Source organism: Tamandua tetradactyla, chromosome 15, assembly GCF_023851605.1.
Source record: "Tamandua tetradactyla isolate mTamTet1 chromosome 15, mTamTet1.pri, whole genome shotgun sequence".
In the NCBI taxonomy this organism is placed as follows: domain Eukaryota; kingdom Metazoa; phylum Chordata; class Mammalia; order Pilosa; family Myrmecophagidae; genus Tamandua; species Tamandua tetradactyla.
Window position 1 is genome coordinate 26,324,964 of NC_135341.1, and position 16,449 is coordinate 26,341,412.

Consider the following 16,449-nt stretch of genomic DNA (forward strand, 5'->3'; position numbering starts at 1 on the left):
GGCAACTCTGATTAAGGGTCTCAACAAACTCCACAGAAGAGGTTCGCAGCCTGAAGAAGAGAATATTCTCTCTTCTCCCTTAAAAGTCTCCAACTGATTGGGTCAAATCCATCTGATAGGATTATCCATTTGCTGGGGACATGCCCTTGGTTGATCATAGATGTACTCAGTCACAGATGCAATCAACTGGCTGATGACTTAATACACCAACCTTCTGGTTCATCAACCAGGCATGAAATATGCTTGTAATAACAGTGCTCGCCTGACCAGACAACTGGGCATCATCACCTGGCCAAGTTGACACCAGAACCTAACCATCACAGGTGTCCAGAGTGTGTTCATCCAAGAAGGAAAGGGCTGTTGCCTCAACAGGGAGCCCAGAGAAGCTCTGCTGCTTTCTCTTCTGCTGAAGCACACTCTCATACCCACCATGAGAACTGGTTTTGGTTTGGAGAACACCTGCGGTGGCAGACCCAGCACTAAATAAAATACCTAGGGGCAGGAGGGCAGACCTGAGGGTTGTAGGGACTCTCCACCCTCGATCTGCAGGGTATGCTCCAGTGGAACCCTAAGAACCCATTAGCTTTTGCAGGGAGGTCTCCCACCCTTGAGATTATACTAACTCCAAGCTCCATGAGGGCAGGGATTGGATTTGATTGTGCAACTGGGTCTTATTCTGCTCACCATTTATCTCCATTCCCAGACCAGGGCCCTGCACATAACAGGTGTTCAAAAAGATTTGTAAATGGACGTCAATAATGATAACTGTATTTATGGAAGGCCAGCAGTGTCACCAGCTGTGCCAGTTTGAAATTGGCTTGTACCCCAGAAAAGCCATGTTCTTTATTCCTCATTCAATATAGCTGGGTGGGAGCTTTTTTTTAATTGTTTCCATGGAGATGTGACCCACCCAATTGTGAGTGATAACTTTCGATTAGATGGTTTCCATGGAGATCTGTCTCCACCCATTCAAGGTGGGGTTGCTTACTGAAGCCTTTTAAGAGAGAACCATTTTGGAAAAAAACTATAGCACCCACAGTGCCAACAAAGTCCGCACAGCCAACTGCTTTGGAGATGTAGAAGGAGGATACCCCTGGAGAAGCCTTATGAAATGAAGGGAGAAAGCTAGCAGACATGTGCCCTCCCAGCTGACAGATGTGTCCAGAAGGCACACACCCAAGCATATGCCACCTAGGTGACTTCCCAGCTGACAGAAGGGTACCAAATAGCATCAGCCTTTCTTGAGTGAAGGTAACCTCTTGTTGGTGCCTTAATTTGAACATTTTCATGGCATTAGAACTGTAAACTTGCAACTTAATAAATTCCCTTTTTAAAAGCCGTTCCATTTCTTGTGTATTGCATTCTGGAAGCTTACAAACTAAAATACCAGCCATGACAAACAGGTGTCATCCTCCCCATTTTGCAGGTGAAGAAGTCAAGACGCAGAGACGGAAAGTCACTGCCCTAGGGTATGTGGTTGGCAGGTGACAGAGATCTGAACCTGTGTCAGCCTGGCTCTGGAACCTGCATGTTTATCGTAACAGCACTTGCTAGTGGAAGTGGCAAGAGGGTACCTTGCAAAACCTGCACATTCAAGCTTTCCCATCTGTCCAGAAACATTCTGCAAGCATGCTAAAGCCAAACAGCCTTCCTCCTCTCTCCCTGCCCCGCCAGCAGGTGACCCAGCCTGTGCCAATCTGTCAATCTCCTATGAGTGGATCATCCCCCTCATGGCTTTGAGAAAAGACAGTAGCCAAATGGAATGTAGGGGTCCACATCCCTCCCTGTGCCCAGGAAGCTTGGAAAACAAGTAGGAAGCAGAGCACCTATTATGTGCCTGGCAGGCCTGGGGTATGAAAGAACAGACATGTTGCCAAGACCAGAAGCTGGTACATCTCAAGGTCTAGAAGTCCCTTCTCCCTCCTTATTTCTCCACTTAAAGGATATCTTGACAGGTAGCACAATGGTTAACAGCACAGACTATAAAGTCAGGCAGACTTCAGATGCTGGGGATTGGGGAGATCCAGCTCTGCTGTTCCCTTGGAATAAGTCACCTGACATCTCTAAGTCTCATATCCTTATCTGCTAAATGGGAGTTCCAACAGTCCAGCTTTATGGGATGCTGAGAGAACTGAGTTAACAAATACAAATTGTTTGGCAAGTGTCAGGAGTGTGGCCAGCATTCAATCAAAGTTAACTATTACCATCTTCCTTTTCCTTAGCAGTAACCCAATCACTCTGCTCATTTTATTTCTCTTAGTCCCTAAGTCTGTCTAGAATCCTTCCCCCACCCCCATGGCCCACCCAGACCCTCTTCCTTTCTCATTTTGGGGGGAAGTGTCACTCCATACCTTCTCACAACAGCTCTCAGTGCACCCAATTAGGTAACCCTCTTACTGCTCTTTTAAAACACTCCTGAACATTTCTTTTCTGCTTAATCCACTAATGTCGTTCAAAACCCAAAGAGGACAAGAATTGTGGCAGGTATTACAGTGACTTCCCCATACCTGGTTCTCCTTTCTAACCTGGGTAATTGGAAGATTCTATTCCCTGGCCCCTCGTCAAAAGGCAGATCTGATGGCTAATTCTGGCTGATGAAATGGAAATAGAAATGTGAAGAGTGTGACTTCTGGGCTGAATGCCATGAGAAATGCCAATGGGATCCCCCCAGTTTCTCTCTGCCCCTTGTTGGCAAATGCAGAGGCCTTGATTCAAGGTGGAGGAGTCACAAAATCAAAGCACCCTGGCTTGCTAAGTCAGCACATGGAGGACAGCTGTACCACACAGCTTGCCAGACCAGCAGTGAACTGTGCATGAGGGAGAAGTAAACTTTTGCTGCATTAAGCCACTGATATCTGAGGATGATTTATTACTGCAGCACAGCCTAGCCCATCCTCCCTAATACAAGGGATAAGCTGAAGCCACAAAAGTCTCTTGGCATTCCTATCTTGGGGGGCACAGCTAGAAAAGAGGTAACACTCAACATGTTTTAAACAAGTAAATAAACACACGTATGTTCACTTAACTCAAACATGATTTATTCAAAACAATATTTTTTTACATGGGGCAGGTACCGGGAATTGAACCCGGGTCTCAACAATTTTTAAACACTAATAGGAATAAAAGACACTATTGGTAGAACAATGGAGAGAAATTGCAGGGACTCATGGCACCATCTCTCTCTCTCTCTCTCTCTCTCTCTCTCTGGCATGATCTCTCCATGTGGGGATGCGATATTTCCTGGTTGTCCCTGCCCCATCCACCAATGGAGTACCACAACAGAAAGAGTCTGTCCCAATTAGGAGCAATGTGAGAGCGGGTGGTAGGGAAGAAGATCTTTGATTGGCCCAAGTCGAATCATACGTTCATTCCTGAACCAATCACGTAGACCAGGAAGATGAGATATTATAATTGCCCATACTTGGGCCATATGCCCACCCCTCTGGCTCCAGGAGGCAGAAGCAACCCCACCCAAAGCATGTAGATTCCTCACAAGAAAGAATTGTCTTACCAAATAAAAAAGAAGGGATGCCAAGCAGGCAAACAATAGATATCCACTACAGAAATTCATCTAAAAGGAAAAGCAGGTAGAAATGCCAAAGGGAAAAAATTGCAGAAAATAGACAGAGAGAAAGAGAGAGAGAGAGATGCTATAATGAATATAAATCACAGACTCAACTCTACCAAAATTTAAAATTTCAAAACATATAACAAAGGGACAGTTATAAAGCCATATGATGTCAAATTAAAGCAGAAATAATGAACGACTGACATAGAACTGATATTCCCAAAGTAGAATCAAGCTACTATAAGAAGGTAAAATATGAAATGCAAAGAGTGACGTGATACTCTTCAACATTTATTCATCCATTTCAGCAACTGAAATTGTTTTACCAAAAAACTATAAATGTCTCTGTGACAGACTTTAAATTAAAAGAATTAAAGTCCACACCTTACACCGTACACAGCAAACATTCCAGATGCAAGTTAAGTGTTTTTAAACTATAATAATAGGAAGAAAACAAATACCATTATATCCTACCTATTAAGAGTTAAATTTCTGTCTGTAGGTAAAACACAGGATGTCATCAGTGACGAGCTAGATGCATTTGAATATACAAAAATAAAATCTTTATGTATGATGAGGTATGATAAAACAAATATTAAAAGAACACCAAAAAATAATAATAATGAAAACAAAAAAAAATAAAATTTTTTAAAAAAAGAACACCAAACATAATTTAACTCAATCTGTCTGGATAGATCATTTAAACCACCCAGTCAAAGGGAGCCCAGAATGAGAACAAGGACCAGTAACCCTGTATAGCTTAATGTAATGCCCAGATACATTTCAGAGTGTATTAAGCAGGTAATCAAAAAGTACTGGCAAAATCCCTTGAGGGATGGGAGAAGAAATATGAAACTATCAAACTTTACCACTGGAGAAACCCCTGATACTGTGACAAACATTAGGGACACTCAGATCAATAGGCCAAGCCCTTGATCTTGAGGCTTACTCTTATGAAGCTTATGCATGCAGCGAAGAAGCTTAGCCTACCTATACGTATTCCTAAGAGTTACTTACAGAGGACCTCTTTTGTTGCTCAGACATGACCTCTCTCCCTCTCTCTCTCTCTAAGCCCAATTCTGCAAGTGAAATCATTACTCTCCCCCTGCGTGGGGCATGACATCCAGGAGTAAAAGTCTCCCTGGCAATGTGGGAGATGACTCCCAGGGATGAGCCTGGCTCTGGCACCAGGGGATGGACGATGCCATCCAGACCAAAAGAAGTGTAACAAATAAGTTATCGGTGGCTGAGAGAGTTCAAATAGAGTTGAGAGGCTACTCTGGAAGCTACTCCTACACAAGCTTCAACTAGACATTGCTACTTTTCATAGTTTGCCAAACCCCAACCAAAACCATTCCTGCCAATCCTAAAGAACACACCGAGGGCTTTATATGAGATTCTACAAAGGTTCCATGCACTAGGACTACTTTCTGTTAGGTTGGGGGAATGGGGAAGGGCACTGCAACTGGAGCTGCGGGGGCTGTATCGCCCCTCTAAACATGGCTTCTGGAACCGCCCCTTCTGAACACCTGACTTCCAGAGAACCGCCGGAGAACTGCCTCTTCTGGACGTCACCTGACCCCCTTGCTTAAAAACTGCCCACGCCATCACCCAGGTGCTGACTCACCTCCCTGCATCTTGGATTTGGTGAGCTCAGCCTGGGAGCACAGAAATAAATCTGCCTGCTTTAAACTTCTCTGTCTACCGTCCTTCCTTCTCACCCTTTCACCTCCTAAACCTTTCACTTTCCAGAAACCTACAACCTCCAGATGAGTTCCTAGGCCAGATAAGTCCTGAAACACGGAGGGGCCAGCCTCTCTAGAACATGAACCAGTTCCATTCCCCTATTACATATTACTGACAGCCACTTTCAACATGAAAAAGTTAGAATGGGCAAACCCCAAATGCCTCTAAAGAACAGGAGAAAGATCAAAGTTGATGGTGGAGTTATACAGAGAAAGTAGGATTTAACAAATGAGTATGATGGCTGAATCACTATAGTGATATTTCTTTAAGTTTCCAGTGTCTCCAAGCAGCTAGTAGTAAAAACCTAAAATTATGGAATTGTAACACGTACCAAATTCTAAAATCTGTCCTGTGACTAATCGTTGCAGTATGTTTTGAAATTTATTGCTTTTTTGTATATATGTTATTTTTCACAAAAAGTGAATTGCGATGATAAACATAGCTATATGATGATACTGTGAACCACTGATTGGATGATTACGTGGTGTGTAAATATATATCAATGAAAATGCATTAAAATTAAACAAACAAACAAAAAAACCACCAAGAGCTGAATCTCAACCTGATCATGAGAAAACATGAGACAAACCCAAAGTGAGGGACACTCTGCAAAATAACCTGTTCCGTACTCTTCAAAGTATCAAGGTCATAAAAAGCCAAGAAAGACTGAGGGACTGTCACAGATTGGAGGAAAAAGGACAACTAAATGCAATGTGAGATTCTGGTTGAATTCTGGACCAAAAAAAGGACATTTGTGTGGTAAAGGTTAATTCAACAGAAGTTCAAACCCTGCATATCCCAAAGAAAGGACTGGCCCTGACCAGCTTCTGGGAGACAACCTCTAAGTCCTTGGGACGTCCTGTATGGTGTGAGTGCCTTTGTCTGCCTGGAGCCTACGGCCATGCCAGATGATTTACACTAAGAGAGGCTAGAAACTGAGTAGCTTGGTCAGGTCAGCAGCAAGGGCACCCCATGCATATATGACCAGCCCCCAATAAATGTTCTGGATGCCAAGTTTCAGATGAGCTTCCTGAGTAGGCAGTAAGTCAAGGGTTTTGTCACACATAGTTGTAGGAGAATTAAGTAATGTCAATATGACTCCACTGGGAGAGAACAGCCAGTGCTTGGTCTCTCCTGGACTCTGCCCTATGTTCCTTTACTTGTGCTGATTTTGATTTAGATCCTTTTGCTGCAATAAAATGTAACCACGAGTACAACAGCCTTTCCAAGTACCGTGAGTACTTCTAGTGAATCCGCAAAACCGAGGGTGAGTTTGAAGGCCTGTGACACATCCAAATAATCTCTGAAAACAGTAATATTTTATCAGTGTTAATTTCTTGGTTTCAATAATTAAGTAAGATGTTAACATTAGAGGAAGCTAGATGAAGGGTATACAAAAACCCTGTTCTATTTTTGCAACTTTCTAGAAACCTAAAGTTATCTCAAAATAAAAGTTTTTTCTTCTTTTAAAAAAAAAAGAACAAGGAGACATGAGATGATAATTGTTAGAGCTAGATGTTAGGAACATGGGAATTCATTAAATTGTTATCTCTGATCCTGTATAGATTTTTAAAATCTTTCATAATAGAATGATTGATGATTTTTTCAAGTTAGAGAATTTAACTAAACTAATCACATCCAAAACATACAGAGGAGGCCCTTGTTTTTGTTTTGTTTAATAAACCTAGTCAATTCAACAAATTGTGCAACAGGCTGAACTGGTCACATCCAAACCAGTTGTGTAGTTGTCCCTACACAACAAGGGACAACTTCAAAGTTTACGAAGAGGCAATTTAATAAATTATAGGCCAAGAAACATGGGAAGTTTATCAAAATGTGGAAACTTTTGCAAAAAGAAATTAAGCAATTGCCCGTGCTCAGTGATGGCACAAGTCCTTGGCAGAGCCCTAAACTTTCACCTGCAAGCAGCAGGGTCAAGACCACCTCCCCTGAGGCCACAGCCCTGTGTATGACCACCACCAAACACAACCGGGGGTGTCAGACAACCGGCCTCACAGTCCCATCGGCAGGACCTGCTTTGTGAGAAATCTCAAAGTTAGTGTTACAGTCCCTGCCTCTTCAGGACACAGGTTGAACAATACCTTGGGGATATGGTAAGGAGTTGCAAAACCGCTTTAGTAAGCAAATACCCCACATCACAGCTGGGGTGGCTGAGGTCCAGGAGGGAGGATGCCTGCTCAGAGCCACCATATCTCATAAGTCCTGTCAGGACAGGAGTCCTGCCTGGGTCTCCCATTGGGCTGTGTGTGTCTCCCAATTTCTTTCCCAGTCTTGCACTAATGAGTTAAGAGCCAGTCTTTGAATTCCTGATATTCTTGCAAGCAGTGGGGACAACCAAATCAATAGGCTAAGCCCTCGATCTTGGGGTTTGTTCATATGCAACTTATCCCTGCAAGGATAGACTAAGCCTACTTAAAATTAGGCCTAAGCGTCACCCCCAGAGAACATCTTTTGTTGCTCAGATCAGGCCTATCTCTCTCTCAACCAACATGGCAAGCAAACTCACTGCCCTCCCCCTCTCTAGGTGGGGCATGACTCCCTGTGGTGTAAACCTCCCTGACAACATGGGACAGAAATCCTATTCTGCTGAGACTCCGCATCAAGGGATTGAGAAAATCTTCTCAACAGAAAGGGGGGGAAGAGAGAAATGAGACAAAATAAAGTGTTAGTGGCTGAGAGATTTCAAACAGAGTCGAGAGGTTATCCTGGGTGTTATTCTTATGCATTATATAGATATCCCCTATTTAGTTTAAGGTGTATTAAAGAGGCTAGAGGGAAGTGCCTGAAACTGTAGAGCTGTGTTCCAGTAGCCATATTTCTTGAAGATGAATGTAAAATGATACAGCTTTTGCAGTGTGACTGTGTGATGGTGAAAATCTTGTGTCTGATGCTACTTTTATCTACGGTATGGTCAGATGAGTAAAAAATATGAATTAAAAATAAATAAATAATAAGGGGAACAAATGTAAAAACAAATTGACTAGATTGAAATACTAGTGATCAATGAAAGGGAGTAGTAAGAGGTATAGAAAACAAAATAGGGGGAATAAAAGTTAAAATATATTGGGTAGATGGAAATACTAGTGGTCAATGAGAGGGAGGGGTAAGGGGTATGGTATGTATGAGTTTTTTCTTTTCATTTCTTTTTCTGGAGTGATACAAATGTCTAAAAAATGAGCAAGGTGATAAATATACTACTATGTGATGGTATTGTGAGCCACTGATTGTACACCATATATGGACTGTTTGTATGTTAAGAATGTTCATGTTTGTATGTTGTTTTGGTTTATCAATTAAAAAAAATTTTTTAATAAAAAAAAGATTTCTCCAAAAAAAAAAAAAAAGAGCCAGTCTTTGTCCTCAATTTCATATCCCAACTCTGTTATCTATTGTACAAAGGTGAAAGGAATATTACATTTCTGACCTTGTTGCCTCACCTGCGAAACTGGGAAATGTATCCTACTTCCAAGAGTTGTTATGTGATGGGGATGATGGAACAAGAGTCCACTCCATTCCCCAAGACCTGGTACCCGCCCCTCCACCAGCTCCCGCTCTGTGTGGGCCCAGCACACTGTAGGAGCTCCACAAATATTCATCTAAGAAATGGCAGGTAGGAGTGTGTGAATACTAATGCTGAGCATAGGACAAGCCAAATTTTAGAGCAGAAACATAGGAGGAGGGAAAAATTATTCACTTTACAGAGCAACCCTTTCACAGAAGTGCCACCTGAGAGTTCCTACAATAATAACAACTTGAGTTCCTGAAGGACACATGACAGCAGGAGCCCTTGGAAAAGATCAGGGAAAGTGGCAGAAAACGCAGGATTTCACTTTGGAAACATGACTGGATACACAGTTTTTTGCTATGGGTAGTCCCAAGGGACCACTCCATTCCAGCCGTGAGACTGGGGAGTGGGGTTTCTTGTCTGTGGGATGCAAATATATGCAAAACATTTGCATAGGGTCAACACTAGCACACGCTAACCCCCACCTTCAAAAAAGACAAAGCACCAGAGACCTTTCTCCCCAGACTTGTCCTGCCCTTAGGGAGAGAATTCTGACAGCTCCTGACGTCTTCTGTTCATTCATTCACCAAGTATGAGTTGAGCACCTTTCCTGGACCAGGGCTGAGACTGTATCAGAGACCCCTGCTTTCGCTGGAGATGCAGACTAAAACCAATGAAGAAAAAAACTGCGGTGGGTGTATCAAAGACAAAAGCTTGGTGCTAAGAGACCATGTTCAGGAGCTTCTAACCCAGGCAGGAGTCTGGGATGACTTTCCCGAGAGGAGCATTTGGGATGAGACTGAAAAGATAAGGCAGGGCTGACCAGGTAAGGCAGCAGGAGCTTGGGCATGAAAGAAGCAGTCTAGGAGGAGAGGGGAAAAGCCCTTCAGTTCATTCGAAGTAATTGTGAGCATTCCTTCTCATTTTTCCTACTCATTCTGTGATTATCTGTCTCCCTAGCAGCCCCACCCCTTCTAGCCCGGAAGCTTCCCAGGGGCAGGGACCTAGTACAGTATTTTGCTTCCTGCAGTGCTCAGATCGCTGTGGGCACTCAGAAATATGTACTGGACAAGTGAACAAACTGGTGCATCCATTACAACTTAAGGTTTCACACAGCTGCCCATAAACAACCCACCAACAGATTGGCACGGGATAGGAAATTCCACCACTAAACGTCACTCCTGGCAATTGAGAAATTCCTTTATGGAGAACCAAGAAAACGAATAACCTCAAATTACAAATATTTGAGGTTCCACAGTTTGCCAAAAGCTTCCCTTTATCCTGTCATTATAGACGAGGCAGTTTGACATTAATGGGGTAGTGTGGAGGAGGAGGATATTTTATGACTAAGGGAAGGAGAAGCTTAGAGAAGTGAAGTAACTCAATGGCACCTTCAAGATCTGAACATAGGCCTCTGGACTTCTGGTAGAAGCTGCTGCAGAGCAAAAGAATTTGCATTTTACTAGGCTCTAGGAGGCTAGGACCAGACAGGAGCAAGAAGAAGAAAAAGACAGAGATTCGGCAGCTGGTGCACGGTGAGCTGTCCAAACGAGACTCAGGCTAAACCACCTATTGCTACAGCATGTATTTCTCATGGTAGTCTGCCCAGGCAGCCTGAGACCGGGCACAGCATGAAACAGCCAAACCTATCAGACAGTACCTTCCGCCTCCTGAGGTCCAGCCCCCTTGGGGGAGGACAAAGGGGCCGGGCTGCCTGCAAGAGTTCCAGAGCCTGCAATCAGAGAGCAAGCCAGATCACAGCCAGAGCTCGAGGGCAGAGGTGAGTCAGATGAGCCAGGCTTGGGGTGGCATGGGGTGGGGTGGGGTGGATGGGTGGCTGGGAGACTTCTGAGGCCTGGACCACCCCAATAACCACCCTCAAAGCACTGCTTTCTTTCATGCAACATAGTTGCTAGGCATTCTCGTGGGCCAGGCCCTGAACTAAGCATTAACGCTACAGCATAAAAGTGACAAAGGTCTCTAGCTTCTTAGAGTTTGTTTACATTTGTGTGTGTGTGTGTGTGTGTGTGTGTGTGTGGCCGGGAGTTGGGTGGGAAGGAGACAACAAACAAAAACATAATGCATGAATAAATTATCTTTTGCACAAGAAGAGAAAAATTAGAACAGAGTAAAGGGGACAGGGCAGGCTAGATGAGAAGAGCTTGGGATTTGTAAGAGGGTAGTCAGGTGCCCCTTACTGAGTCAGTAACATGGAACAACGACTTGAAGGAGGTGTTCGGGGCACCACGGGGACTTCTGGGGAGAGAGGAATCGAGGCAGAGGACATGACCCCAGCAAAGATCCTGGGAGAACAGGAGGAGTGAGTCTGGAGTGTTCAGGAATAGCAAGGATGCGATGGCAGCTGGAACGGAGGGAGCAGAGTGCAGAGGGATGCCAGGGAGATAGGGTAGGAAGAGGAAACAGGCTAGGTGGCCTGAACAAAAGCAGTGAGTTCTCTGCCCCATGAGCATGACAGCCAATCCATGACACTTTTCAAAGAGAGAAAGAGCTCACCATGGTGTTGCTCTTGTCTCAGAAAACTTCCTGGTTGAAAAAAAAAAAAAAAGAGGGAAAGAGTTTAATGCTAGGCTGGAAGCAAGAAATTAGAGGGCCTATAAGGCCTAAAAATGTCTCCCCAGGTCTAAGGAGTTCAAGGTTTTATGGATTCACACTGGGAGATGGAGTTGTTACCATTTCAATAACAACTATAAGCAGCTACAATTTGCAAATGTAAAGGAGTGGAGCTATGCTAGAACTCAACTAACCACTACAAGAACGAGTCAATGGTTAGTTCTGAGCTGACTCAGTTCCTCTATTAACATTAGGGGCTGCCTTTGTGATTTTAAGACTCTAAAGTTGAAAAAACGAGTAAACATGAGTGTCAGACACAAGATTTTTACGATCATAAGGTCACAAAACAAAGGTTGTCTAATGTTAAATCATTATCAAAGATTAAGGCAACCAGATTATAGTCGAGCAATTTCAGGCATTTCTTCCAGCTATTCTAATACACTAGAAAGTAAAAAGAAAATCTACATAATGATTCAGTAATCATTATCATTTTGTAACCGAGAAGCTAGGATTTAACAATGATTCTGACTACTGAATCATTTGTAAATATTCCTTTTTTCTTTCTGGTATATTAGAGTAAAGAGAGGGAAATACCTGAAATCTCTGAACTATGAACAGCTCCCCTGATATCTAATAACTATTGTAAAACCCTTTATCTTGTGCCTTTGTGTTTGTAAAAGTTAAAGCTGGTACTCCCTTTATCTGTTTGTTTTTTTTTTTTTAACAACTTATAAAGGGCAAATCCCCTAATGCAAATGGAGGAAATTGAATCAGCTCAGAACGAACCAATGACTGGTTCCAGCAGAGTTTCACTCCTTTACATTTATAAATTGTTTCTGCCTATACTTGCTATTGAGATAATAACTCTCTCCTCCTTTCTGTTCATACTTGCTCTTGAATCTGTAATTACTTCATCTCCCCTTGTTAGAAACCATGAAAACCTTGCACTGCCTAGACTCAGGGAGACAGATTTTTAGCTACTAGGACATCTGATCTCCTGCTTCAGGCCTAGCAATAACTCTCTCTAAAACCCCCATGTCTCAGGAGTTGGTCATTTGAGTGTATCAGACATAGAATCCATTGCCTTTTGTCTAATATCTCAATTTCTTAAGTCCTAACTTCTCAATTACACTATCAGGGGTCCAAGGGACAGGTGATGGGGCTCCTGAAATATTCCAGGCCCCTGAGCAGCACCTACACAGCCCTAGCACCCATTTAGAGCTCTTCAACATGACCAAGCTGCTGAAGGGTGTTGGTTTAGAAGCTTGGGTGTAAACCCCACACTGCTACATGTGACTGAGCAACCCTGCAAAACCACCTCCCTACCCAAGGCTCTCATCCTCTTTATAAAATATTAATTTAAAAAGTAGTATATCAAAGAGTGAAGATGAAAGGTAATCAAAACGGCAGCCTTCTGTGGAAAGATTTACAGCATACTTGCTGTGAGCTACTTTACCCCCTCCCCCAAAAGCAAAGTTGGACCCATAAGTGCTCACCCCTAAGTGCTCCCTCGGGTGGGGTGAGGGTCTTACCAGTAACAAGGACTTTTTCTTAACACTCTAATAGCACCTAATGAGGGCATCTAGGGAGTACTCAGTCTTCCTGGGGGGGGGGGGTGCTGCAGTCAGGAGGGCTTCTTAGAGGAGGGGTCCCTGGAAGCTGGAACTCAGTAGGAACGCCAGGGAAGCAGGTCGCTATAGGAGCAGTTTGGAGCGCCCATGGGCAGGAGAGGGGTAAGGCAGGTGGGAGTTGGATCAGTCCAGCAAGAAGGAGCTCTGACTCTATTTTCACAAACAATGGGCAACAAAGAGTAAATTCCAAGCAGAGTAGGGGAACAAAGTGATTCAGTTTAAGAGCTCACCCTAAACTGCTGGGATTACAGACAAGAGAGACATCAAGGCCGGGTGAGAAGTAATGGTGGCCTAGGGCAGTGGCCAAGAAGATGGCAAGGAGCAGATGGATTTGAGAGACTTACGAAGTGAAGTAGGATGGATGGTACCTGTTAGGTGACTCCCTGTGGAGAAAAGTAGGCTTCCCAGAGGCTGAGGATTTCCCACGAAGAAGGCAGGGACCACCTCTGCGGTGGATGGAGCATGAAGTTTGTGGCCAGACCCTGTCCAAATCTTGACTAACATATATTGAATTAACATGTAATGAGCAATTACTGTAACAAGGCTTAGACAGTGCCTGGCACACAGCTAAGTGCCCACAGGGAGGAGTTCGGGGTTTGGTACTTGGGCATTAAGGGATTGCCTTCCTCCACCAAACAGCGTCTGGACAGTTCTTACACTCAGATTCTTAGCGCCACTCGATTCTCAGAACAGTCAGGACAGCAGTCTCTCTCCTCAGACACCAGAAAGTTCCGGGCAGGATGGACAGTCCAGTGCATCGAGTGTCATTCAGGGACACCTGGAGCAGGCAAGTGAACCCTGACATAGAGAGTGAGAGGTGCGCGCAGTCCTTCAATGTGGAACGTCTCACCAACATCCTTGATGGTGGTGCCCACAACACTGCACTACGAAGGCACGTTGGTAAGAAGGGGCTGGGGAATGGAGCATCTGCTTTGTACGCATCATGCTTTTTTTGGAAGAAGAGTTTTTCACTGGTAGATCCACCTTCAAATAACAAACTTTGCCCTCAAAATTCCACTATTAGAGACTCATTCCTATAGACGACAAAGGGATCTTTAACACGCCTATATTACCTGAATCCACCCAAGGGAGAGAGGAAATCTAGGCAGTAGAAGACCTGGGTGCTGATCCTCATTCTGCCATTACAAAGCTCTGTAACCTAGGACAAGTCTCTTTCCCACCTCTGGGCTTCAGTCATCCCATCTGTAAAACGACAGTAATATCTGACTTCTTTTCCAGGTCCATGAGGCAAGTGAGTGAGAAGATGTGAAGGTGCTAAGAACCTCAGCCAGAGCCCTAAGCCCTCTGTTCTCTGTCCCCGGCAGAAAGCATTATCCACAGTGACCCAGCACTGAACCTTAAGGATAATTATTTCCTGACCCAGAATGAGCGTTACGAGGCTGCCGTTCAGAAAAAAGTCCACATCCAGATGATAGCACAACGCCTGGGCTGGTCGGAGCGTGGTCCTGAAATGGAATATGCTTACAGGTGCTCACTCCCATGGCAGCTCCACCAGAGAGGAATCTACCTGGAATCATCACGAAACCCCCTAACCCCATGAGCATCTTCTCCAACAAAGGCAGTGCTTATCAGGAATCCGGGATGTTAGGTGTCCCTTCCCTCCTGCACCCTGCCAGGCTGAGGGTACCCAAGTCCCTGTCTCTAGCCAGCAGCTCAACCACAGCATCTCTCCCCTACAGAGCTCTTTCTGGAGACATGGCCTTCAATATACATGATGTCTTCCTGACAGCCCTCAAGAGCCTGGGCTCGGAGGAGCAGATTGCTAAATGGTACCCACTCTGCAGAGAGTTCCAGATCATCACTACATATGCCCAGACAGAACTGGGACACGGTGAGCAAGAGCTGTTGCGTGCAGTATTTAGGCTGATACCGCAAACTCCAGAGGGCCCATTCACATCTCAGTTGCCATACATTTGTATATTTAATATGAAAACTTTCCAGCAGGTGGCAGTCAAGGGATCTAAGGAAGGGGTGCCTTTTTCTAATCTGTCCAAACATGCTCTGCCGGTTAGCATTGGGACAAGTCATTTCTCCTGGAAGTGCCAGCAACCATCCTTTGCTGTGGACTGGCGATATGTCCCCCACAGAGCCCACAGGTGAAAGGGGGGAAATATCTGTGAGTACAGCTAGGCGCTGATCTCTACCACATGCTGGTGCCTCAGAGCTCCAGGCCTCCCTAGAAGATGCTCCACAGGTGGAAACCCCACCTTGGCCCGTCGTCTAACTCCCTTCCTTGATCCTAGGGACCTATCTTCAGGGCCTGGAGACTGAAGCCACCTATGATGCGGCCACCCAAGAGTTTGTGGTTCACAGCCCCACGCTGACTGCCACCAAGTGGTGGCCTGGGGACTGTGAGTATCTGTCTACCCTTCACCTCCAATTCTACCCAAAGGCAATGAAGTTGGAGGGCAGATAGTATTGGCTTTGGTGTCCAACAGACCTCAGATTGATTCTGTTTCAGCCTGGTGACCCTGAGCAAATTAATTCACCAACCTGAGCCTCAGGCTCTTATTTTGTAAAATAGTTGGGACATTAAGAATCTCATTAGTGGATGCCTGACACTCATATTAGAGCCTCTTTGGATTATTCTAATCATTTCCAAGGATTCCAGGGAGGGCTTTTTGAGTCAAGGGGTATTCTGAACAATTTTGCATACCCACTTCCTGCCTTACCTTAGTTCTTTGCTACCCTGAATGCTATCTACCCCATTGCCTGACCCCACGAAGCCAGCCCAGTCCTCAAGCTTCTGAACAAACAGTTCTCTCTGCCCTGCACCCTTGCCCTGTGTGGTTTTCTTCTGGAAAACTCCCTTTATCCTTCAAGCAACTTGAGGCACCTTATTGTAACCCATGACTTCTAAGGCAGATCAAGCACCCTGCCTTTCCCCCTGCCCCTACACTGAATCTCCTGCCCCATAACGGACTGGACCCAGTTAGGATACCTGTTGGTAGGAGGGTCATCCTATCTGCTCTGTGCACCGGGGCCTCGTACACTGGAGATCCTGCCAGCCTCCCACTTCTTGCCCTCAGTGGGAAGGTCAGCCACCCACGCCCTGGTCCTGGCCCAGCTGATCTGCTCAGGAGCCCGGCGAGGCATGCATGCTTTTATTGTGCCCATCCGGAGCCTCCAGGACCATAACCCGCTTCCAGGTAAGCCCATACTGCACCCTCCAGGAGGAGATGCCCCACTATGTCTCCGTCTGCTGGGCCCCAGGGGCCCATGCAAGCAGCTGGAGGCACAGGGCAACTCTTCCCCTTGGGCAGGGAGGGGTGCAGTTGGACAGATCTGGATGGCCTTGCAAGATTCAGCACCCTTCTGACCTCAGATCCCTCACCTGCAAACAAGTGTAAACACCCTAATGCCACAGGCTGTTAAAGTACTGATGA

At 45.0% G+C, this 16,449-nt stretch overlaps 1 protein-coding gene across 3 annotated transcripts in view; it reads left to right on the forward strand.

Moving 5' to 3' along the window:
• The first annotated feature begins 10,516 nt into the window (after window positions 1-10,516).
• ACOX2 (acyl-CoA oxidase 2) overlaps window positions 10,517-16,449 on the forward strand; it is a 31,670-nt gene continuing 25,737 nt past the window's right edge. The window contains exons 1-6 of one of the 3 annotated variants that reach the window (XM_077128853.1): window positions 10,517-10,620; window positions 13,761-13,942; window positions 14,368-14,530; window positions 14,743-14,894; window positions 15,307-15,414; window positions 16,093-16,212. In XM_077128853.1, coding sequence (XP_076984968.1) covers window positions 13,783-13,942; window positions 14,368-14,530; window positions 14,743-14,894; window positions 15,307-15,414; window positions 16,093-16,212 — 703 coding nt within the window. In that variant the 5' untranslated portion in view covers window positions 10,517-10,620; window positions 13,761-13,782. Of the gene's footprint in view, window positions 10,621-13,747; window positions 13,943-14,281; window positions 14,531-14,742; window positions 14,895-15,306; window positions 15,415-16,092; window positions 16,213-16,449 lie in introns of those variants that run through there. The other 2 variants (XM_077128855.1, XM_077128854.1) reach the window with 2 other exon arrangements.